We start from the raw sequence: 26,321 nt of genomic DNA on the forward strand, positions 1-26,321 counted from the left end.
ATGTGTATTTGCTGGATAAATACCTAAAGGAAAAAAATCAACCATATAGTACTTACGACTATCATAGCAAATATTCCCAAGGGCACGTCCTGTTTGCAGCAACACCTCCTGATCTTTACAATTTAGAAGCTGCACCAGAGGTGGGATCAGACCCGCGTCCACACATGGAATGCGCATTTGTTCTGAAATGACAGACTAAGTCACTTATGCATTACATGCGAATTAGAGATAATACCACCAATATAAAAGAAATATTCTCTTATGGTTCACATTTGTGTGCAGACATGAACATTTTATATGAGAGACAGGCTGTTCTCCAAGTACTATAAGACCATATGTAATAAAATATTAAATGGGTTATTCACTATAAGACACCTCCTCTTTTTGATCTGCTGCCCTATTTAGTAAATAAAGCCCCCCCACCCCAGGACCTCTCTGGTAACTTCAAGCCAGGAGCCACATTTTAATAAAGCTAATAACTTAATGGATCAGGACCTCATCAGTATGCTATCTTGAACAGAGTGGGCCAGCAGCACTCTGTATAAAATCTATTGCAGAGGAGTGAACAGACTGACCCCACATCATGATATGGCTTTTTGCTACAGTTAATAGGAAGGTAGGAAAGAGGCACTGAAAAACAGTGGATGCATATTTTACTAGTGTATTCATCAAGTGTACATGTTTTTACAAAAAGCAATAACTTTATATGTGATGGTCTGATGAGGATAATGGTGCGTACACACGGTACGATTAAAATGCACGATATGAACGATAACAATCATATTGTTATCATTCATATCGTGCATTTTCCAGTGCCTCCAACCCACCAACGACCTGTGATGCGCGGGCACGTATGGACGATAAAGATATCATCCATTGACCGTGCACGCAGGCCAACCTGGTCGATATCGACCAGGTTACTATAGGGACCTGCGATGTTGGCCGTCGTTGGTGGGCTGGATGATCGATATCGATTACCCAGCACACCCGGGTGACCGTTCAGCGATATCGTTATCGCTGATGGTCATCCTTTGTGTATGTATCATAAAAATATCTTACTTTTCCTAGTTATGTTTACACTATGAAATGTTTTTTAGCCATGTGATGTCTTTCTACATGTCATGGAGGATGTTTCCCGAGGACATATGAAAACAAAAGATAGATCAGCCCAGCACAACTGGTCAGTGCCACCATTGGTAAAAGACCTGTCTTCTGCTGATATAAAGCCAGATACAGACCTTTAAAAGAGAAGCTGGGAATGTATACTTCACGTATTATAGACTTATTTATAAAGTAGTTCTAGGTTTCCTGCATATTTTTTATAACAACATGTAAACATGGGCTATATAATGTGGAAACAAATGCATTGCAAGCATTTACAAAATGCGCATTAGCTGATAAACATGTGTTACAATGTATTTTATTTAGAAAGCACTTGAAAAACATCCCACACACATATTACACCCATGTGAAGGACCCATAACCATGTACAAGATTCTATCCTTAAGTATTAAAACCATGAATGCCTCATTGAACATACAAACTACATGTAAGAGCAATAGTTCCTTTGTATTGCCATTGTCCACAAGATTTTTTTTTATTTTACAATAGTTTCCCACTACCGCCAAGTTAAAATATAATGCATCCAAAAAAAAAAAAAAAAAGAACAGCTCAAAATAAACAAAATATCAGATCAAATGTCTAGCCTGAGTACATTCCCTTTGCAGTTAAAGTATCAAAAGAAAAACGTACATAAATTGTGTTCCAGCTATATGGTAGTGGATACTGAAAGCAAACAGCCTGATAAACTGACAGTAAGTGGAGATTTAGCTTGCAGGCTAAAACTCTGTCCATTATGTGTTTATCATTGCTCATAGAATTGTGCTTTTTAAAATAAAATCTGACTACAGTGATGGATAAAGCCCCCCAAACTGATGATTTGATAAGCTGAACGTCTTTATACACTGTCATACAATAGAGTCCAATGCTCTATTAAATACGAAATAAACATACTAATTTGGGGGCTAAAGAGTCAGGATGTGTAAAAACTAGCCAAAAAATAAAAAGATTGAAAACATTCAAAAATAAACATGTAAGTACAAAATCCAAAATAGAAAACTATACTAAAATGAAATGGTACATAACCTAGCTCTACATAAGAAAATGAAATGAAAATGAATTAAAACATACTGACAAATGAGATGAATAACTGTAGATGTTCCATCAGTAAAAGTTCTCTGGGAAAACCTCACCATTTTTTGCTATTTCTGCTATGATGTGAGCTATTTTTGCTGTGCAGGAAGATTGTGAAATCAAAAGACTTGCAAAGACTTGAAGGATCCCGCTCTGTTTGATTTTTTCACTGCTCTCTATATCTGAAAGAAAAAAAAGCAATATTCAGGCTGATAAATATGCAGAATTATTCACCCTTGTAGGCTCCTGCTCCAGATGATTGCCTTGCTACGCCACTAAAACATAAGCAGTCCCATATACAGTGGGAATAGTATGTTGACATTTGCATCCTGCTTAAAAAAAAAAATCATAAAAAAAGGGATGACTAGGGACAATATAACTTATCCACATTAGTAATTTACCAGCACACATATACAGATGTGTTCAAATACATCTAGCCTCTGTGCGCTACAAGTTGCGTTACACATAACGTATGAGCACTGAGCATCTTTTTGTGCAACGTGTTCCCTTACAGTGCATCTTATACGCAAAGTGATGCAAATAGGAAGCACAAATAGCTTATGCTAATTAAAATAATATGCAGCATGCATATATTCTGTGTGCGACTGCGGGTGTATCTGCATGCAAAATGCTACATTACATTGTCAGCGGCTGTGACACTGTAACGTAGCATTTCGCGTGTAGATACAGCCACATATAAGTGTGCCGCATGTCAGCCGTTTGTGTAGGTTATTTCCGGTTCTAGCATCTGATTACTGATTAGGTAAACATTTAAAACCGATGTACTCCATGCCATATGTATCTTAATGGCACACTTACAGTTTTAAAACATTACTAGAAATATTCCACTTGAGTGGTTAGAATCAATGCTGCGGATTATCTCCAGACCATGCCATTCGCCACATGTTAATGGTTATGAATTAAATTAGGTCCATATATATTTAAATGAAAACACATTTCTGATTGATTACAAATATATCCAGTGAAAAAATATTTTACGATCTCTGTCCTAACAATATTTAGTGTGAGTGTTCATCATCAATTTATTCAATCTAATAAAACGTACAACATATTTCTAAGTCAGAAATTCTTTTGTTTAACAATTTGTCTTCATTAAAAAAGGGAAAATACTTTACCTAATCAGTTTATCTAAAATTGTAAAACTGAATAAATGATTTGCCATGAATTCGTGGTGTTTTGAAGACCACACCTGGAATTTTTGTGTATAAACTTTCAACCAGAGTCAACTAAGGACATATTGATGGTCAAAAACAAAAACACAGCACAACTGAACTAATAATTAGTAATTATTCCTTTCTTTATCACACTATAATAAAAAAAAAAAAGCAAAACAGGTACATTTGTATCTGGTTTTTATCATGGTTAAAGCAGACACACATGAAAGAGTATCAAGGACAGGCTTTATTAAAAAAAAAAGGTAAAGTGGTCTGGAATGAAATGAAATGAAGTTGTACATGACGTAGTTTATATCCCGGCTCTCAGGATGCCGGCGCAGTAGTCCCGACACCAGTCAGAATCCCTGTGCCAGCATCCAGACGGTGAGTATTGGGATTAGGAGGAGGGTTAGGCACTAGGGGGAGGGTTAGGCTGCAGGGAGGGGGATTATTATGCAGTGGGGGAGGCTTAGGTTTAGAATACCTACATGCAGGTGTCGGTATCCTAACCCTGTCGGGATTCTGACTGCCGGCATTCCGCACCCAACCCTACAATAGATCACACATGCTAAACTCTTGTGGATTACTTATTTATTCTGCCCGTGGTCAGCCAAATAGGACAAGACAAATTCCTGGATTGCCTGGTCCCCACTGACACTAGACCATGGGGGGAGACGTATTAAGCCTTCTAAAGAGTGGAAGTTACCCATAGCAACCAAGCAACTTCTTGCTAGCATTTTACAAGTACATTTTACAAAATGATCGGTAAGAGCTCATTTGTTACTAAGGGCAACCTTTCCTCTTTAGAAGGCTTGATACATCTCCCCCATGTCTTCAATGACACACATCCAGAATCTGGAATTGCTATTCTATTGCAGTTGCCAAGCTGTAATCAAACTCACCAGAAACCTCCCGCCAGTAGAACACATAGGAGGAGTTTCCAGTTACTCACAGACTCCACCAACACTCAAATCACATTTCCTGTAGGTAGAGCAAGACAGGCAAAACAGAAACACCTACTGGCTCTGTTCCACAGGAAAATTAAATCAGATCGATGTGCGCAAAGAGCTGCTGGGATGGGCAGGTGAAGAGACTCTGCGCGGATGGTGTAATTGTTAGCATCACTGCCTCACAGAACTAAGATCTTGGGTTCAAATCCTACCACGTCCCTAACTGTGTGGAGTTTTATATTCTCCCCATGCTGGGGCTTCCCCCGGGTACTCCAGTTTCGTCCCACACTCCAAAAACATACAAGCAGGTTAATTAGCTTCAAACTAAGAAATTAACACTAGTGTGTATATGTGAGCATGTGGTAGGGAACAGATTGTATGCTGCACTGGGGCAGGGACTGATGTGAATGGCTAAATATTCTCTGTAGCTTGTACCCTGAAGAGATGCACAGGAAAACGAGCCAAGATTGTCTACTGAATTCCGGTGTCACATCACTCAAAATTGAAGCCCCCTAAACAGTTAATGTGAAACATGAAACTAGTACCCTTCTGGCTGCTGAGGAGTGTATTTCTGATATAGCATACAAGAAACAGTGGGGACCACATGGGATCTGTATCTACCACACACAGAAATAGATTGTTGACATAGACTGATAGCCTTTTCTCCAGCACTTCCAGTGTAAGGTCAGTAATGCTGATGGTCCTAGAGCTAGATAGGAAATGGGAGAGAGGACATCCATGATCAGATTATGAAACATTGTAAAAAAAAGTCTCACTATAACAAATTAATGGATAATGAGGTCTGTGCACTAAATAATGTGGGCTCTGTATTTTATCTTTGACATAAGAAGACGGCTATGGACTATATAATAAACATCAGAAGGGACTGTGCATATACATTTGATAACAGTAAGGAGTGTTTAATTATATAATACTAGTAGAAGTACCCGGTGTTGCCCAGGTTTAAATCTTCAAGTTATTAAGTTTTATTATGTGATGTCATCCAAATCCATCCGACTGGCTCCCTTTGTCAAAGTTCTGCCCTGCACCCGGCAAAATACCCACCACACTCATGCAGAGGGTCAGTCAAAGGTTTTTTATGTTCACAAGTTAAAATCAAATAAAATGTTTTCAATCTATTAAAAGATCTATTTATTTCATACCGATCAATTTTAGGGTTTTTACTCTGCTGAGCAAATTAATTTGCATAGACAATGCATCTCAAAAGGGACTCCAGTTGAAATGCATTGCCCATAAAAATTAATTGGAAAAGCAAACCCAATCACAAGAAATTTTTCATGCTGCCTGCTTGTGATTAATAGAACAGCTGAAAACAATCGGGCTGAGGGCAAAGCAATGAAATCCTACACTGGAATTCTGCACAAATGTCAGTATGAACAAGCAATAATTGGCTGTTGCAGCTTGATGGGACTAATAGCTCCACATTTTAATAGTTTATTTTTTTTTTAAATGTATATTTATTTATAATTAAATACATTTTTTTTTTAATTAAAAGATTAAAATGTGGAGCTGTAAATCCAATCAAGCTGCAATAGCCATTGAGTGTAAATAAGTAAATAATTATTTACTTAGTTGATCATTTTGTCTTCAAACTTGGCCCTCCAGCTGCTGTGGAACTACACATCCCAGCATGCACTGCCATAGTTTTAGCATGCTGTTATATCAAAAAGGTGGCAGTCCATGCTGGGATTTGTAGTTCCACAGCAGCTGGAGGGCCAAGGTTGAAGACCCCTGAAATAGGCAGCACCAGTTTAAACAAATGGACGTTTTGTGTCCATTGAAATGAATATGAAATGTCACACATCTTACTGGTTTCAGGCACTATCAACTGCCGGATACCTGAAACCAGTTAGTTTTGGAAATTTCCATAATTAGTTTTCAAATACCATTTAAACGACTGTCTCTGCTCTATGATGCATAAGTCATTGATTTATATTACTATGCAAAAAATGGTAGTATTTTGGGGGAAGTTTCAATAACTGGAAAATTACATTTTGCTATTAGTAGATTAGGAGACCTGCAGATCACCAAGTAAATCACTAAAAAGAAAAAAAGTGGAGTGGTCAAAATAACCCTTTCAACAATATCCCGTTATCTCATAGGTTGGCATTCATTTTTGGCAGACTATAGTCTTTGTGCGTTATGAAGCAATGGTTTTGGTTTAACGTCCATAAAAAACTTTCTATACTCGACGAAGATAAAAAAAAAAGCTACTACTGCAATACTACTGTTGTAAGATAATAAGAACAGATCAGTCACCCACTGACTTATCCATATTCAGATTGCTTCCATTTCCATTTTCTCTGAGAAACAAAAAAGTATGACAAGTAGACACTAGCAGAAGAAGAAGATCTATTCCAGCTCCACAGACAGTTGCTGTTCTCAGTTTTATGATACAACGTGCCATGTCCTTATGACAAAATCTCCTCTGCTGTACCGCATAATTCAGTGACAAATGTACCACAAATCAGGCTAGCACTTGAAATATTGTTCAGAAACACCCTAAAACACAGTTCAAAATTTTCCCCTGCCAGTAACATCATAACTTTGGTGATGGTATATGGTTGCATCTCCTGCCACTGCAATAGACCAGCCATTCAGTGCTAAGGACAGTGCTTATACAGTGGGTCATATGGCTTCAAAGTTGTATCATAAGTTTATACGTTGGTTTGCAGGTATGTCAGTGGCGTGACTATAATGGGAAGACACAGTATAGGGTCATCAGTTGTGTGTTTAAGCATGGCCCAGGCAAATATACAGTACACAGTATTAAAACCCACATTCTGGTGCCATCTAAGGTACAATATCCTACTGACAAGTACCTGTGGGCGTGGAAAGCATTATTTGTGTGTGCTAAACCTATCCCTATACAATAGCCTAGGGCTTGCCATGGTGACCAGAAATTGGTATGACACAAAACCAGCATTGAAATGACTATAAGCTACACACTTTTCCACTAACAATATAACCCATCAGCCATAACATCAATGACAGGTGAAATGAATAACATTGATTATCTTGTTACGATGGCACCTATTAAGAGAAGGAATAAATTAGGCAGTATGTAAACAGTCAGTTCTTAAAGTTGATGTGTTGGAAGCATGAAAAATGGACAAATGTTGAGCTACTTTGACAAAGGCCAAATTGTGATGGCTAGACGACTGGTCAGATCATCTAGCCATCTGCAGGTCTTGTGGGGTATTCCCAGTATGCAACAGTTAGTACCTACCAAAAGTGTTCTAAGAACAACCTGTGTTGTTCTAAGAACAACCTGTGAACCAGTGACAGGGTCATGGGCACCCAAGGCTCATTGATGCATGTGGGGAGTGAAGGCTAGCCCGTCTGGTCCGATCTCGGAAAAGAACTAATGCAGCACAAATTGATGAAAAAGTTAATGCTGGCTATGATAGAAAGGTTTCAGATTACACGGTGCATTGCAGCTTGCTGTGTATGGGTCTGCGTAGCCACAGACTGTTCAGAGTGCCCCTGCCGACCCCTGTTCACTGCCGAAAGTACCTACAATGAGCACGTGAGCATCAGAACTGATCTGTGGAGCAATGGAAGAAGGTGGCCTGGTCTGATGAATCATGTTTTCTTTTACATCATGTGTACAGCCAGGTGTATGTGTGTCATTTACCTAAGAAAGAGATGGCACAAGGATGCACTATAGGAAGAAGACAAATCGGCGGAGACGGTGTGATGCTCTGGGCAATGTTCTGCTGGGAGACTTTGGGTTCTGGTATGCATGTAGATGTCACTTTGACATGTACAACCTATCTAAACATTGTTGCAGACCAAGTACAACCTTCAGAGTAACGGCATTCCCTGATGGCAGTAGCCTCTTTCAGCAGAATAATGCACCCTGCCACACTGCAAAAATTGTTCAGGAATGGCTTGAGGAACGTGACAAAAAGTTCAAGGTGTTGTCTTGGCCTCCAAATTCTTCAGGTCTCAATTCGATCAAGCATCTGTGTGACATGCTAGAACAACAAGCCAGAGGCCCCACCTTGCAACTTATAGGATATACTTATAAGATATGCTAACGTATTGGTGCCAGACACCACAGAACACCTTCAGAGGTAGTCCATGTCCCAATGGATCAGAGCTGTTTTGGCAGCACATACACAATATTAGGCAGGTGGTTTTAATGTTATAGCTGATAGGTGTGTTTGTAGTTTGCTGTGTGCATAGAATCAGAGAATGTTAAAGTGCTATTGGATCAACTTCGAACATACATATATGTGTTTTGGTTACAATTAGGGAAGCCAATCCTGGATGCTATTGAGTCCCAAAAATACCTAGGATTATAATAATTAAATTCCATGGATTCAAAACACACTAAGGATTGGGCAGGGGCAAAGGGATAATACTTACCTTCTTGGTTCTGGTCATATTATTCGGTCCTTTCAGGCTCTTCCAGATGCCTATAGAATAGAAGTAGTCCCATGATGCAGTTGCTCTCAGTCAGTGCACGAAAACAATCACTGTGTGGAGCACTCCTAGCCAATCAGTGACTGAGAGCAGACGCATCACAGGACCCCACAATTCTACTGCAGTTGAACCTGGGAGAGGACCGGACAACACGCCCGCCAAGAGTATCCCCTTTCGACCACCATTGTGTGGCTAAGGTAAGTGAAAGGGGAGGGGATAGAGAAATGCCAAGGGGTACAAGGGAGAAGTAAACAGGAGGCAGGGGGATCTTTGTATAATTCAATCTTGGGAATTCCAGGATTCAGATTTTTTTCAATCCTAAAAAGGATTACAACAAAAATGGTGAGAATGGCTTCCCTAGCTACAATTTCCATGGAACCCTACCATACCCTAAAACACATGGTGATTTTTCAAATTTGCTACTTATAAATAAGTTATATCAGTGGTTCCCAAACTTTTTTGAATCTCGGCGCCCTAGTGTATCAGCATGGTTTTCACGGCACCCCTAAGCCAAAAGTTTGTTCACACAGAACAATTAAATCTGTACTGCAAACTGCATATACGCTGCTTCTAGCAGTTATGCTTGCAGGGAATTGCATGGAAATCAATTTCAGCACATTTGCTACAAGTAATTCGTAGGAAGATGATTTGGGAACTTACTGTTTTGACCAAGTGCTTGAAGCAAACAATCCAAACATCCATCTAGCTTGTCAGATGCGCAGTCAGCTCCAGTTATCTTCAATTTCTCCAAAGTGTCACTTAGGTTATCTGCAAAACAGAACATAAAAAAACCCATTACGTTTAACAATGATCACACTTAATGAATACCGAATACCTGTAGTCTTAGCCAAAACAAAATACTGAAAAAATCTCTTTATTTTGCCTGAAACACTGAAGATACCTCAGGGCCAGACAACAAATGAACTTTGCCACAACAATTAGAATTCTAAAAGACATAATGTGCCACCTAGTATGAATTATGCCATTTATTCACACCTCTCTGCCTTATTTTTGCAACATGGAAGCTGGAGACGTCATCGACAGTGGAACGATCAGTTCCTCTCATCAGGATTCGATGGGGACAATTGAATAGCTCTGGGAACCGCTTCCCGGCGCTATTCACATCGTGCTGAATTGAATCGCCTCTATTGTATCATTGCGACTGAGGCACTAGTTAGCTTAGATTTATGCTTGCATCCTCAGTAAAATGCAAACAGAAATTCGCTAGTCGTGGGTTACAGAATTGAATAGCTCCGGGCAGTTAACCCATTAGCTACATCCCTACGATGACAATTGAATCACTCTCTATGAAAATTGTATGCCAACTACATTTCATGTCCACGCAGACTATCTGCAATGCACTCTGTGCCTCACTATGCTCTCCTCCATGTATGGTGTTACCCTGGCATTAAAAGATACCAATCAACTTCAACTATCAAATCAATCAAGAATCAGATCATCCTGGTGTCATCAGCAATGAATCCACTAAAATGTGTTGGTAAAGTAGGATACTGTTGGCCCTAATTGCCCTGCAATTCAAAGTTTTCATTTTAAAAGTATAAAACAAAAATGTGCATTTACAGCAGTCACTGCTGTTCCATAGCACAGTCAAAAGATCATCCAACTGGATATTATCAGACATTACAATCAAATCATAATGTTGAGAGAAAATATTCAACAGTACTCGGACAAACCAATAACAATTTCAAACAGAGTTTTAATAATCACTATTCACACAGTCGGTCAGGCTAACACAGTTTGCCCATCAATCGTTCTGTTTAATCTCATAAAATTATGAGAGGGATGAGTGCAGGATAAATCCAATACAGAGTACTTTGGGGGTAGAGGTGATAGTTGTGCCATCAATTGATAAAGAAATGGTGGGAAGTGCGGTTATGTTGGAAGGTGGAAAATGATCAGCTCAGTCTTAGACATATTAAGTTTAAGAAATCGCTGGGGAATCCAGGAAGAGATAGCAGAAAGACAGTTGGAGATATGAGTGAGGAGAGAGGGGGAGAGGTCAGGGGAAGAAACGTAGATCTGAGTATCATCAGCACAGAGATGATAATGGAGGTCAAAAGAGCTGATGAGTTCACCTAGAGAGGACGTATAGAGTGAGAATATGAGAGGTCCAAGAACAGAACCTTGGAGAACACCTACTGTAAGAGGCTGTGGAGGGGAAGAGGAGTCATGAGAGGAGACAGAGAAGGATTGGTCAGAGAGGTTAGGAGGATAGCCAGGAGAGGGCAGCGTCACGTAGACCAAGGGAGTGAAGGATTGCAGCAAGAGAGGGTAGTCCACAGTGTTGAAAGCAGCAGAAAAGTCACAGAGAATGAGTAGAAAGTAGTAGCCCTTGGATTTAGGTTTACACGCTTACCATATTCCAACTTCAAATGACTTCAAGTGAGGGCCCTGCTCGTAAGAGCTTACATTCTAAAAGGGGAGGGGCAGACAAATAGGTGTGACACAGATGGGGTAGACAGTGAGGAAGGAAGGAGCATGTAGCAGCAAGTTAAGATGAGAGCTGGAAGGCCTTGATTGATTGTAGAGAGGTGGAGAGTTTGATGGGAAGAGGGTGAGAGTTCCAAAGGTGGGGGGCAACGCGGGCAAAATCTTGGAGGCGGGAGTGGAAGGAAGTAGTCAATTGGCATGAAAGGTGGCGTGCATTTGTTGAACGAAGAGGGCGGACAGGAGAGTGAAGGGAGATGAGGTCAGAGATATAAATGGGAGAGGAATGGGTGAGTGTGAGAACCTTGAACTGGGTTCTGAAAGGGAAGGGGAGCCAGTGGAGGGCTTGTTGGAGAGGAGAGGCAGAGTGTTTGGAGAGGAAGATGAGCCGAGCAGCAGCATTGAGGAAAGACTGGAGAGGAGAGAGAAGGGAGTTGGGGAGGCCAGATAGGAGGAGGTTACAATAGTCCAATCTGGAGATGACCAGTGAGTGTATGAGGGTTTTAGTGGCATTCTGGGTGAGAAAGGGTCTACTCTTGGAAATATTTTTAATATGGAAACGACAGGACTGTGAGAGATTCTGGATATGTGGTTTGAAGGAGAGGGATGAGTCCAGGATAAATCCAATACAGAGTACTTTGGGGGTAGAGGTGATAGTTGTGCCATCAATTGATAAAGAAATGGTGGGAAGTGCGGTTATGTTGGAGGGTGGAAAAATTATCAGCTCAGTCTTAGACATATTAAGTTTAAGAAATCGCTGGGGAATCCAGGAAGAGATAGCAGAAAGACAGTTGGAGATATGAGTGAGGAGAGAGGGGGAGAGGTCAGGGGAGGAAACTTAGATCTGAGTATCATCAGCACAGAGATGATAATGGAGGTCAAAAGAGCTGATGAGTTCACCTAGTGAGGACGTATAGAGTGAGAATATGAGAGGTCCAAGAACAGAACCTTGGAGAACACCTACTGTAAGAGGCTGTGGAGGGGAAGAGGAGTCATGAGAGGAGAAAGAGAAGGATCGGTCAGAGAGGTTAGGAGGAAAGCCAGGAGAGGGCAGCGCCACGTAGACCAAGGGAGTGAAGGATTTGCAGCAAGAGAGGGTAGTCCACAGTGTTGAAAGCAGCAGAAAAGTCACAGAGAATGAGCAGAAAGTAGTAGCCCTTGGATTTAGGTTTACACGCTTACCATATTCCAACTTCAAATGACTTCAAGTGAGATTATCCTCTTACACTCGGGAAGTGCTTTAGTGTATCTTACAGTTTCCCTCATTACAAATATTGGAGTTTACTGCACTGATGTTCACAAATACAACAATTTTCTATTCCATTAAGGTAAAAATGTGCCATAAAAAAAAGAATTTTCTTAAAAAAAAAAAAAAAAAAGGCTGAAAATAAAAAATAAATATGGCAGTGTGCATACTTATTGTAAGAACAAAAAAAATATATACATCCCAGTGAGCATGCAATATTGTATGATCAGTGATCTTGTCTCTAAACTCTAAAGTCCTATAGTCTCTTATTATTCACTGCATACATAGACATCTTAGCTCATTGTATAAACAAGTATTTTTCAGAGGCTTCAGGTCATTCCACAAGTTGATGACAAAGAAGATGGGAAAATTCCCAAAAGCCACTTTAGTAAGACTTACATACTTGCTATATTTAACTATTCAGCCACTACAGTACATAAAGTGTCCTGTGAGCTAGGACAGCCACTTGGAAGATATTCTTGTACAAGGCTAGTGTATTCTCTCAGCAAAAACCGGCTATCCATGCTTCTTGTTCTTGTCAAAGCAGATTTTTGTTCTTGACATAATACATGTACCTGCAAAACAATACCATACCATACCTCCTGACTATCCTGAAAACTAACAACCAAGAGGTACATAACAATATCACAGTAAAGTGATTTAGTGCTAACCCAACCAGTATTAGCCAAATATTACCTTATTAACAGAGCAAAGTCCGTTTTTGAAGTATCATGCAAACTTTGATTACCATTCCGTAGGGTTGGAGTTATATAGGTAAAGTTGCAGATAGAAACAATGTGGTTTGCATTATGCTGATGAACTGCAAGTGTGTTTGCCACAGCTACCAAACAGTAATAACTATGTCAGGGAAACGCAACGATTGTGGGACGGGAACGAGGGATTTTTTTTATAGGTTTGCCTAAGTACTTTTAAGAATGCAGAAAACAGGGTTACTTGTATATAGGGCCTGATTCAGAGCCGGACGCTATTTGCGCTCGCTCATTCGGAAAAAGGGGCCGGATATTTAAATAGAGCGCTCGCTCTTTGCGGACTGTTGACGCCTCTATGTCTGAACGAGCGAACTAAACATGCGCTCGCTATTTTTTTAAAAACGCCCCCTGGCCGCTCGCATCCTACGTCATCTTCGCTATTTATTAGATTAATCGAGTACATCGAAAGACGTATGAACTGCTCGCAGTGCTTGTGGTCGCATTTTCCTACCGCAATCATGCGAGCAAGTCAGGCTAAAAGACAACCAAGTGACGTGGTCGATGACGCTGCATTGTTAATTATGCACACCCTTAAAGCGCCCGTTTTGACCGTTTGGTACGCCTGCGTTCGGATCTCCACTCCCCGTTTTCAAGTACCTTCCCCTGTTACCACCCACAAACATCTCATTCAAATTAGCAGGCACTCGCTATTTTGCGAGAACACAATTTCCGACCACAATGACTGGTTCGCGCATGCGTATTACAACCCAAACGCATGCACAGTTGTGCGAACATTGCTCGTAGCGAACGAGCGGCTCTGAATCATGCCCATAATTCCCACTTGCAGGTGTCGATGTGTGTGATTCACACAGTTTATTTGTAGGGCTGGACAATTACAGGTCACCAGAGCAAAGATAAAATAAAGATGGCAACTTCTTTGCTCCCTCATGTACATGACAGATCTCCAGTGCTGTTGCGGGGGCCATTAAGAGCTGCTTAACAGTGCTTACAGTTATCAGACAAAGCATTCATGGAAGGTTTCACTGGGTTGGGTACAGGATGCCAACACTGCTAACACTGTCGGGATACGATACCGACACTATCCTAACCCTACCCATAAACCTAGCTCTCCCCCCCATAGCCTAATCCTAACCCTCCCCCGCTAGTGCCTAACCGTAACCCTAACCCGCTAGTGCCTGACGTATGGCATGCCAGTACTTCAAGCACTAAACTTTTTTATTTTATTTTTTACAAGTACCATGGATAGCCCCTATAGCGCTGTTGCAAGTGTGCCAGTACGCTCGGGTACAGCAAACTATTAAGAATTTGGCCGCCGGTACACCGTACCACCCGCTCACTTTGTTGCCGCAATTAGTGGCCATTGCTGCCAGACTATCCCGCCGAGTTAGACCATGGTGCTCAGTGGCGTGACAGCTCCTCCTACTGTTCCAGGGCTGCTAGGAGCGTGAAGGTGACGTCATGACGTCACATCCCAGTCCCACGGCTAGCGCGAAGAGTAGCTAGGGGCTGGGCGCACTTCTCACATTCATTGCTGGATTCACCACCCTCCTCTGCTCCTGCCTCCTCCTCAGAGAAACAGAGAGTGACAGAGGCTTCTCAGTCATCACGCTTTACAAGCGACACTGGCAAATGCATGTACCTACCTGTAAAGCTATAAGTTAAAGTTGTTAGTGGTGCTGGGAGTAGAGTGGGAGGGTTTGTTAGTGATGCAGGGAGTAGTGGAGGGGGGATTGTTAGTTGTGCTGGGAGTAGTGTGGGAGGGTTTATGTGATGTTGGTAGTTGGGGGGGTTGTTAGTGGTGCTGGGAGTAGTTGGGGTGAGGAGGAGCCCAGTAGGAGTCCTCAGGGAGTGCAGCCTTTGCTCCCTATAGATAGGCTCTTTGCATATCAGGAGCCTGTATGATAAGCCTGCTGATGATTAAATAAATATTATTTCCATAAGATAGGAAGAAGCCAGTCCTACCAGTAGGTGAAGAGAGTGCAGGAGAGAGGGAAACAGGGCAAAGATCGCAGAGAGGACTCACTGCCCAATCTCCCTCCCCTCCCGGACTGTGTGTAATCCTGGAGCCACACTGGACCTCTGGATCAGGCTGCAATTCAGTCCCTTGCTTTCCATCCCCATTGCTTTCACACACTACAGACAATGACATGCTATATAGTGTCAGACCAAGCCCTCATGCAGAGGGGTTAGGGGTGTGCAGAGACTGGGCACAGGGGCCTGTACACTGCCAGCTGACTTCTTCCATCACCATAATTGACCACTGTCAATATAAAAGGTCATTACTTTCTATTGTAATACAACCTCTGTATACAACCTCTTATAGAGGCTGCACTTAACAGATATAGACCAATGATCCCCTAGTAACACAGCTGCTCTAGTTTTGTCCATCATGAGAAAGATCTTGTGTCGGGCCGCAAAATGATTACTGGTGAACCGGCAGACATCCACGGATTGAGAGACGGGTCACTGTCATTTCAAATTTGGCGCTATCTGCAAGCCAAATGGAGTTCGTGGACCAGCAGCTAATCAGGAGCCGCCGCGGCTCCTGATTGGCTCTAGGACAGCACCAGATTTGAAAAGATAATGGCGCGGTGCCACTGTCTCTCCAATGATGTCTGCTGGTCAGGGCACCAAATACACATGGAGATGAGAGTCTCCTCTCATCATGAGACTGGGGCTGCTGGAGGGACACAAGGGGGAGGTAAGAGGCTGCAGGGGGAGCTTTACTGTTGGGCATAATGTTATAATGGCATAATGTGTAAGGGGTATTAATACAGGGTGGCAATCTGTACTACAAATATTGTAGAGGGCACTACTGTGTGGCATTTGTGTGTGGCATAATGTGCTATGAGGGACACTACTACTGCATGGCATGATGTGTTATAAGGGGCACTACTATTTTGTAGCATAATGTGTATAAGGAGTATTACGGTGTGGTACACTACACTGATGAAAAAAGGCACGTCTTATTGGCATGTTCCCTTTTGTGTGGCCACCCCCCCTTTTCCGGCATGTGCATAAGAACAAACCTTAGATTTTCCTTACCCCCACTTCGACCACTGGCTCGATAAAATAATTGAATCACCACCCCCTAGCTGATAACACAAAACCAATTTAAGGGAAAAAAAAAACACAAAATCATGTAAAAAATCTCTGTAGATCCATATTTCATGATTTTCATATTCTTTCCTTGATTAGAGCATTTGAAAAACAGGAAAGTGTCTTAATAAAGTACTCATGAAACATGGGGGTGATTAAATTCTTTTATTGGGCACCTTGACTACCTAACCTCAGGAGCTGACGATTAGAAATGTGTCTAACCAGGGCATGGGTGCCCAAATGGAGCAGCAATTGAATTGCTCCATTGGGCGCCCGATAAAATAATTAAATCGCCCCCTTTAGTCAAATGCTTTTATATTTTTGTTGCCAAATGAAAGCCCATAATCTTTGCTGTACATATACCCTCTACATTTGCTAATTGTTCTTCTGCACAGCTATTATCAATCCCTGGTTCTCCTATTTGATTGCCCTGTGTGGACATTGGGATACAACTACCTCCAGCTTTTGGGGAGTGCCAGTGTGTAGATGCTTTATATGACCAACTGGGTCACTGAAGGATGACATGGCAATACTGCTTTTGGAGCTGCTTTATGTCTTAAAAAAGTAACAAGACATGGAGACTCTCCATTGCATGTGCCACAACTTTTACTATTCAACACAATGGAAAACTGCGCCTGTAAATGCGCTGTACAACACAAAATGAAGTGCATAGCAGCACAAAACATTACATGCTTTGCAGGATACATTTTATAGTTTGTAGCATTGTTTGAAAAATAACCTTTATTATTTCAGGTCTTTAAACAACATTGCCTGAAGAATGGGCCTTTGTGTCACTAAAGTCTGCAATAAAATGACCACATTGCACACATCAAATTCACAGGATTAGGTCACCACTTAATAAAGGTGCCCAAGATAAAATATTGCTGTTTGCAATTAGTCTGTTATTGAACCTTGAATGGGCTAAATTAATGCCTGACTATGACCTTTGCAGACCCCAAAGCCCCGACATACCCAATGCAGCTGACCTACAAACAAACCACAGCAGAATGTGCAAACAAAAAATGGCCACAATCGGCTGTACCAATACTGTAGCTCAAATAAGGCAGCAGGCTCAGCATGTAACGTATTACTTTTATCTAAACTAGGTTGGCAAATTAGTGACAGCTGTAGGAACCTCAATGTTGAATTTTTTTTTTTTCTTTAATATGCAGAAAAGGGACATCCATTTAAAGGACAGTATCGTTGGGCACATAACGGTGTGAAATTTAGATTTTTACACAACATGCTTTTACTAGATTGCCACAAATGAAGTTTTGAAGAAAGGTGAAAAAAATAAAGACCTATGCCAAGAATACCCCCAACATTTACTTTATTTAAAATCATTGTGCACAAAAGTCCAAATATCTGATGACCCTAACAAATTAGAAGAGCTGGAGCAGCCTGCAATTAGCACAAACCTTGTTTGTTTATGTAGTGTTCCTTCTACGGTGGCCAGGGTGGCTGTCAGTAAGGGGAGCGGTCAATAGAAAAGGAGGCGTGTGTGGCATCTATTCACTCGCCTGGGGAGCCCTGCAGCCAGGACGTGCTGATAGCTGGAGCGAGCTGAGACACCTCTGCAGGCTGCAAGTGCGGATATCCCATCAGGGCCCCTGAAAAGTGCAGGCCAGTGCTATGTTAATGCTCAGATACCTATTTAGTGTAGTCTAGGAAGCTGAGGCATGAAATGAACAATATACGAGTGAGGTCAAGCTGTTATCCTAAATGCTCGTAGAGACAATAAGGACACAAACCAATAAAAGAGCTCAGGCAATCCACAGCAACCAATAAGATGGCAGCTGTAATTTTCCCAGCATTGCATTTAACAATATCTAATCCATTACTATGCACAAAGTGCATTACAGGGATTTAAAATTGTATTTAAAAACTAGCTGTTGTCCGCGATTTCTCCCAGGATGAAATCACTTCTGCCAACAATTTTTTTTATTTGAGGTGTTATAGTTGTATTGCTTTGCAGTGGGGCCCTGATGCGGGAGTGGCCCACATAACCAGCAGCGCTATACAGACTGGTAGCAGCAGTGCCTTCATCCACCACTCACACCAATGTCACTGAGTGACATGTGCACATACAGCTATCCCAGTAGTTCCCTGTGTGCTGTGGCACCCTGGGGTGCCGCAGGGCACTTGCAGTGGTGCCAGGGCTTGGTGGTCGAGGTCCAAATAAAATTATTTATGGTCAATGTGAAAACCAGTTATACTGGCTGCCAAACAAACAGAAGCACAACCACATAACTGAACCTAAGGATGATGGGTAAACAATTTATTTTTTTTTCCAAACTTCTCAACTAGAAACATTTTCAGTGATAAAAATGCTGATACTCTGAAGCACAGTGATTCAAGAAAGGGAACCACTGGACCATCCTATTCAAATGGGATGTGGTATAAAAGATCGACAATGTAAAGGTTGACAGTCAATGGGCTGACACCAAATGGTCGACATGCAGTAACAAAATGTCGACATGTACAAAAGGTACAAAATATCGACAGGTTCAAATGTTCTAATTTTTTTTGTAATTTAACCTTAATACTAACCCTCCCCCTAGTGCCTATCCTTCCACCAAGTGCCTAGCCCTTACCCTCACACTGGTTCCGAACCCCAACCCTTCCCCTAGTGCAGGAATGGGGACCCTCAGGCCCAGGGGTATAAGACCGGCAGAGTTATTTGGTCTGGCCCTCGGAGCTTATCTCTGCTAGCCTCACCTTGCTAGCAGGGTGCCTAGAATGGTACCCTGCAGCCAGAATCTAGGCAGCAGTGCCGCCAGAAGCTTCAGACGGTCACACCGTTGCCCTTACAGCTCCCCGAAGCATCCTCAGAATGCTCTGGGCATTGCTGCAATCTCCGGCGATTGTGGCCCCGCCCCATGACATAACATGGAGGGAGCGTGGCAAAATGGCACTCGGCAGAGAAAAGGTTCCCCACCCCTGCCCTAGTGCCTAACCCTAACTGTCCCCTCCGAAAGCCTAGCTCTATCCCTCCGCAAAGTACTGACCCTCACCCAAAAATTTAGAAAAACCATAAAAAACTGTTGACCATGTGTGTGTCGACCATTTGAACCTGTAGACCTTTGTACACGTCAACTTATTTTATGACAACCATCTGGTGTCGACCCATCAACTGTCAATCTTCTATCCGGATACCATTTAAGTGAACGCTGGCCCAAAGCACCTTTCCCACCATCCCCTACCAGCCACACTCATGTAGCCACACCTATCTTTTGCTGTGATGATGTCAATCAATTTTGTTTTTGATATTCTCAGCTTTATCTTGATGGATCAAGATAAAGCAAACTGCAGGTTATTTTGATGGAGTTTCCACTACAAAATGATGACGTTTTAAGGAAGACTGGTGCAGTAGTTTTTGCCCCAACTTGAACAACCAACCAGACAACATTTTTAGAATTGTAGTATAGATATAGGAAAAAGAACATGCTTAATAAAATATTAGCATTGAGTCTAACATTTGGACCTCAGTAACAAGAAAATGTTGATATTACAATGCTATAAAGTTTCCATAATGCACAGCAAACCATAAGATCTGCGATCCGTTATGCTGTTAAATAGGTAAACGAAGAATCTTGTAAGATGCATTGTTTACCATTCACAGCAGCATGCGATGCATTGGGCTGAATTTGAAAACGTACCAAGGTGTACGTTTTCAAAATCGCCCCGTGTATGGCCCACCTTACTCATTCTGTGTCTTCATCCCTCTTTGTTTTATATGCCAAGTCATAAACTACATTGCTCTATATGTAATGTTGCTACATGAATTAACCAACAATAAACACCACTGTGTATCAACATGAAATACTTTCCACAGCATTGTCAGATAAAACTGTATGGTATTTGGTAATTACTCTCTGGTTATATAATTGGTGACTGCAAACAAACAACGTTACAACAGCCACTTACCAGCACAAATATATTTTTATCATGCCTAGCTATGCAAGTTTATTTATTAGATCAGAAAGATAGGTTTCAATTAACGGTACAGATTGGCTGTTACCGTCATATAACATGGCATTTTAAATATTGTAAATATGTGGCCTAAACATGCTTTTGCAAAGGCTTCTTAGAGGAAGTGCAGAGAATGACTATTGTGAACAAAGGTGAACTCATTTGTCCGGTTGTCATGCCAACTTCCTACTTAAAAGCCACAATGAGATAACAACCTGTCTGCAGGAAACAGTAATTGTAGTGTACTGTTGGAACAAATCTACCTCTTTCACTTTCTGTATATTTCCTCTGTGTTAGGATGTTTTGTTTAAGTAAATAATAATTTTGCAACATACTAGAGATAAACTGTAAAACATGATATGACCTGTAAAACTAAACATAACAGGACTTCACCATTAGGTAATTACTTATGGGGCACATACACCCAAAAAATTATCAGTCATAATCTGCGATTTGCAGATGATTTTGTAAAAAAAAAAAAAAAAGAAAAAAAGATAAATCCAACATATTGGAAATCCTCAATTTGCTGATTGAGACTCAAAAATTATTGGAATTTTGGCGAAGTAAGGATTTCTTAAATGTTGGAATTTGGATATCATTGGCAAATCGGAGATTGGGGAATTGGCCAAATGATGTATGGGGCCCCATAAGTTAGTTAGTTCCTCAACATACAATGTTTCTATCTACGTCACTTTAAGCTGGATACACACCTTACATCGATGCAACTCAGCGAAGCAGTGAACAATGCAGTGGCGGAACTAGAGTGGTGGGCCTAGGTGAAAGAATATGCTTTGCCCCCCCCCCAATTCCTGGCACCCCACAGCCCAGCTCCCCTCCACCCCCGGTTATTAAATTCAGTCTCTGTCCTTCTGCCCAGCCTTTTTTTTACCACCTCACTCTCCCCCCATCATTAAATCCAGTGCTTATCCTGACTCCTGCTGCCCAGCCTTTTTTTTCCTACAACCTCACACCGCAACACCCCCCCGCCCAGACTTCTTTTTACCACTGTACACATCAACCCCACCACTGCCCAGACTTTTGTTTTCATCACAATGCAACCCCCCCCGCTGTCCAGCCTTTTTTCACCACTGTACACAGCAACCCCCCCCTGCATTGTCTTGCCTTTTTTTCACACTTTACACCGCGACCCATCCGTGCTTTTTTTCTTATACCACTTACACTTACCTTGTTCTCTTCTTCTTGTCAGAGTCTGCTTTTTCCTGGCGCTGCTCCTCTCCGTGGCTCTTACCTCTCCCTCCAGCAGCGCGCCTGGTGTCACGTGCCCTGTGTCAAAACAAGGGCTGGGCCGCGGCGGGTGTCTGTCATGTTGGTGGATCCATTTACTTAATGGAGACCGGGTCGGCAGGCAGCGGTGCTGTTGGATGCAGGCGTCTATGGGCCCCTGCACCACAGCAGGCCCCGGTGCAAAGCACAGCCTGAACCGCTGCTTGTTCCTCCCCTGGAACAATGCATTGGGTTTTTGACTTGGGAGTCCTTCTGCGCAGGCGCAGCAGTCGGCCAGCACAAGCGCTTAACGGGAACAAGCTCCATGGTGCATACGAAATTGCGGTCAAACCTCTGAAAACAGCATTTTTCAGTCTAGTGCATCCTGCCTACTATGTTTCTGAAATTCACAAATATACCCAGAAGCTGATAATGCTACCAAATGTTAGATAGCTTTATATTGGAAAATCCCAAATGCTCCCTCCTTGCCCTCGATTATAAATAAACTATATATTAATTTATTCATGATACTCTAAATCAGTTCTCATGTGCTTGGAGTTCATAGACTATCAATCATGCAGCTCCCCCCTCTCCAAGATGGTTATTATTATTAATAATAATAATATTTATATAGCACTTTTCTCCTAATAGGACTCAAAGTACTTTACATTTGCCTTTACAGCAATGACTACTGCCATTCCCTTGTACCCTACATTCCCCTCACTAAAACTCACTCAACCCTTTGTATTTTCGCCTTCATTTTCTTTGACTCTTAAATATTTTATTCATAAATATCTACAGCAGATAATTTGACTATCTAGACTATTACTAATTCCTCTGCCCTATATTTATTTTATATATTTAGTTTCTTCCTTTTTTTTTCCATAAAAATTAATTTAAAAATAATAATGATCATCATCATCATCAACCTGCATACATTTTGAGAAGTTACATCCAGTGCATGTGTGGTATTTTATGTAACTATAGCCACATGTAGATGGAAAGATCTACAGTTTCTAGATAGACTGTCAATAGGTCGACACCAGGTGGTCAACATGTAAATAGTCGATAGGGTCATATGGCTGATAGTTAAAAAGTCAACACGGACTTAGGTTGACAGGGTCAAAAGGCCAACATGCACATTATTTTTCATGATTCTGAGGTTTAGGCACCTGGCAGAGAGTTATGCTGCGGATGGGACTTTTAGGGTTAGGCACTAGGGGGAGGGTTAGGGTTAAAATAACAAAACAAAATGGGTCGACCATTTGACCCTGTTGACCTAAGTCCATGTAGACCATTTGACTGTTGTCAATCTGGTGGCGACCTATTGACGGTTTAGCTAGACTCTGTAGATCTTTCAATACAAACCCGGCTAGATATGTCCTAGTTGTTATGACAGACATAAAGAAAAGAAAAGCATAGTGCATTTCATGTTTGATAACAGAAAAAAGCTAATCCTACAAATGTAAATTTATCGTAAAAATGAGCTTTAGCTTTCCCCTGCAATAACGGGTGTCTGTATTAACTCTTTGGCAGCCTTTAAATTGCTTCAAGAGGGCTCAATGTATTTTACTTTGTTGCAATCAGGATGTTCTACATGGATTTTTTGCTGATGTTTACTATGTTGCTGCAATCAGGATGTTTTATATAGATTGTCTTGTGCAATTTATTGTTTGCGCTGTTATCTTGAGATGTCTTTGGTATATTAATTTCTAAATTCACTGTTTTCTGCATAATGGATGATGTAACTATGCATATGATGACCTCATAGTTATGCTAATTAGTCATTTTGGGGCCAATTTTGTAAATAAGGGATGCCTACTTATACCTGCTTTTGTCAGTTGTTCTGGTAGCTTGAGAAAGAGCACATATTGTAGTTGCCCGAACCGTTGCTGTTTATTTAACAAACACCTTGGTGTTAAATCACACTGCAGAGTCAAGTTTTCACTACCTACTACATTTAATATATCTTGGCAATCTCAACAAAGAATTTGGATATTACAGTGCACATTTTCTCTTCAATTATATATATTGTGGCAATATCACGCTAGGTGGCAATGTAATTCTGTGTGGAGGGAACCATCTACACAGGGAAGAAAAAATAAGTAGGACCACACCTAGAGGCTGCCCAGTGGATTCAGGGCCAGATTCTGGTTGGATAGCAAGGCCGCATTCGCACATACCTCACTCGCTGTGAAAATATGCTAATGAATGCAATTGCACGGCAACCACAGCACTATACCAAGACGCCCACCACTGTATAAAGCCGCCCACTTCCCATGATATGCATCCACAAGTCAGCGAAAACATCGGTAACATCAAGTAACATCGAAACAGTCCGCATAGTTGTGGTTGACCTGAACATACAGCACAAACTGCTAAACTTCCTGTCGCAATCTAGACTTCTGCTAGCGTATGCTATCGCAGGGGCTAAATTATGCACACCCCTTTAACAGCATTTAAACACCCAGGCACGCCTGCGTTTCTCTGAACACCCCCCGTCACCACCCTCAAACGTTCTCTCCCTGTCAATCACTGTGTGAAGACTCTGAGTGCTCACTGCGATTGCTTCCCGATCGCAGTGGCCAGTTCGCGCACGCGCACTGCGACTTATACGCATGCGCAGAACGCAATCATTATCTGGCTGCGTGCGAATGCAGCCTTGCGATCCAACCTGAATCAGGCTGAGACCAGTCAGTCAGACTGGTGAGGAGAGGTGAGGAGACAGTCGAAGTGGGACTGCGGCAGCTACAGAGCCCAGTGTGCCTGGAGGCCAGGCTTGTCCAGTGTCCAGACCTGCAGTCAGGTAGGGAGGACCGCAAATCTCTGTGACACTGTGTGACATGGTGGGAGTCAGGCCGGGAGGCCAGTGTCCAGACCTGCAAGCCAGACAGGGAGGACCACAAGAGAGACTGTGTGTGAAGGCCAGGAGGCAGTGTTAGTGATCTGTAAGAGACAGGACTGGGACTACAAGAGATTGTGATACATTTGCAGACTAGCTGCCCTGGTAGTGCCCTACATGAGGGGCTATTTTGTTTATTTTATATTTGAAATGCTGACAGTAAAGCACCATTTATTTTAATTTAAACCTATAGAGCTCCATGTGGATCTTTATTATGCACCAGCTCACTGCACCACTGACATCCTTCTTTCTCTCATACACACATATGTATAATATATATATATACATACACATATGTATACATACACAAACACACACACATATATGAGGGCTGATTGAAAAGTGATGAGACTGATTTTTTTAATTCAGAATCAGAAGATTCCACAGGATTTGAACATTTTTCTTTTTCAAAGTAGCGTCCTTCACATTCAATATATTTTTTGCAGCGTTTCAACAAAGCTGTGTGACACCACTTTTAGTGTGGCAGCTGTGGTATTTTTCACTTCATCATCTGTTGAAAACTTCATTCCGCGCAGTTGTTTTTTCAGGGTTGATAATGCCCAGAAATCACAGGGCGCCAAGTCTGGACTATATTGAGGGTGCTTTCCCATTAACTTCAGTCAGTGCTGCCAATGCAACAGCAGCAACATGTGGTTGGGCACTGACTTGGAGCAAAAACCACTGTTTCTTCAGCAAATGTGGTCTTTTCTTCCTCATGACTCCACGCAAATAGATTTTCACGATGTTTGCATTGTAGTCACCATGGGAACCCTGTACTGTAGGGATCATACTGTGCGCATCAAAGAGCAGCAGAAGCATAACTTTACACACAGAATTTTTTGGGCAGAGGCGAATTTGCGCAATTCCATACACTGGACTGTTTGGATTCCGGACCATAAATGACGAATGCACGATTTGTCACACGTCACAATCGATGTCAGGAAATAGAGTATCCTCTCCGACATTTGAACAGTGTTCTTGCACGATTCAACTAGTTGTCACATCTGCTCTTCTGTGAGATTTCTGGGTACCCACCTAGCACACGAGCGATGCATTTTCAGTTCCTTTGTCACAATATCCTGGACCCATTCGAATGATATGCCAAGTGAAACCGAAATTTGCGTAAGGTTAACCTTCTGTCATTTTGTAACATCTCCGCAGCTTTGGCAAGGTTAACATCTGTAACCGCGGTGCATGGTCTCCCAGAACACGCTTCGCCAGTCACTCAAATATTACCCATTTTAACGTGCTTCCACCACCGATATTCTGCAGCATTGCTAATTGTTTCTCCACCATATGCTTGCCGTAACATTTCATGAGTTCCGTTTCCGATTTTCCCAAGTTTAACACAAAATTCAATCGCACATCTCTCATGTAATCTCAGACACATCTTCCTCATCCTCCATGACGAAACGTACGCAGGTCTTCCACTCGATGTGACCAAACAAAGACTATGAAAGTCCGACCACAGGTTCAGACACATCTATATATGAGCTTCACAATAACCAGCGTAGTGTTGCCATGTCTACATATGGGACAGAAAAATAGCGTCAGTCTTATTACTTTTCAATGAGCCCGCGTGTGTGCGTGTGTGTCTGGCACTCACTGTATTCGCATTAAGAGATACCGCTTCCCGTTGCTCTCCTAAATTAACTGAGTGCTGAGCTCAGGACACAATGTAGGTGCAGAGTAGAGGCGGAACTCAGGGATAAGTAGTTAAATCAGTAGAGGATGGCAGGTAATTAATATCGACGTTTCAATGCTTTAATGTTTTCCTCAGGGTACCCTGTATTGAAACATCTGAATTAATTACCTGGTTCCCTCTACTGATTTAACTTATCCCTGAGTGCCACCTCTACTCTAGATCTATCTATATGTCTGTCTATATTAAATACATAATCAAATTATTTACCCCTTTGAGTGCATGTA

The 26,321-nt window shown here is 41.8% G+C and overlaps 1 protein-coding gene across 3 annotated transcripts in view; it reads right to left on the minus strand.

Moving 5' to 3' along the window:
• The window catches only part of RAP1GDS1 (Rap1 GTPase-GDP dissociation stimulator 1), a 166,872-nt gene that overhangs the window by 81,975 nt on the left and 58,576 nt on the right, over positions 1-26,321 (minus strand). For 2 of the 3 annotated variants that reach the window (XM_088464422.1, XM_088464423.1), the window contains exons 2-4: positions 9,431-9,538; positions 2,253-2,375; positions 57-182 (exon numbers count right to left, since the gene is read on the minus strand). In XM_088464422.1, the coding sequence (XP_088320548.1) occupies positions 57-182; positions 2,253-2,375; positions 9,431-9,538 (357 nt within the window). Of the gene's footprint in view, positions 1-56; positions 183-2,190; positions 2,376-9,430; positions 9,539-26,321 lie in introns of those variants that run through there. The other variant, XM_088464424.1, reaches the window with a different exon arrangement.

This window comes from Taudactylus pleione, unplaced genomic scaffold, assembly GCF_031769625.1.
Source record: "Taudactylus pleione unplaced genomic scaffold, aTauple2 ptg000055l, whole genome shotgun sequence".
NCBI classification, from domain to species: domain Eukaryota; kingdom Metazoa; phylum Chordata; class Amphibia; order Anura; family Myobatrachidae; genus Taudactylus; species Taudactylus pleione.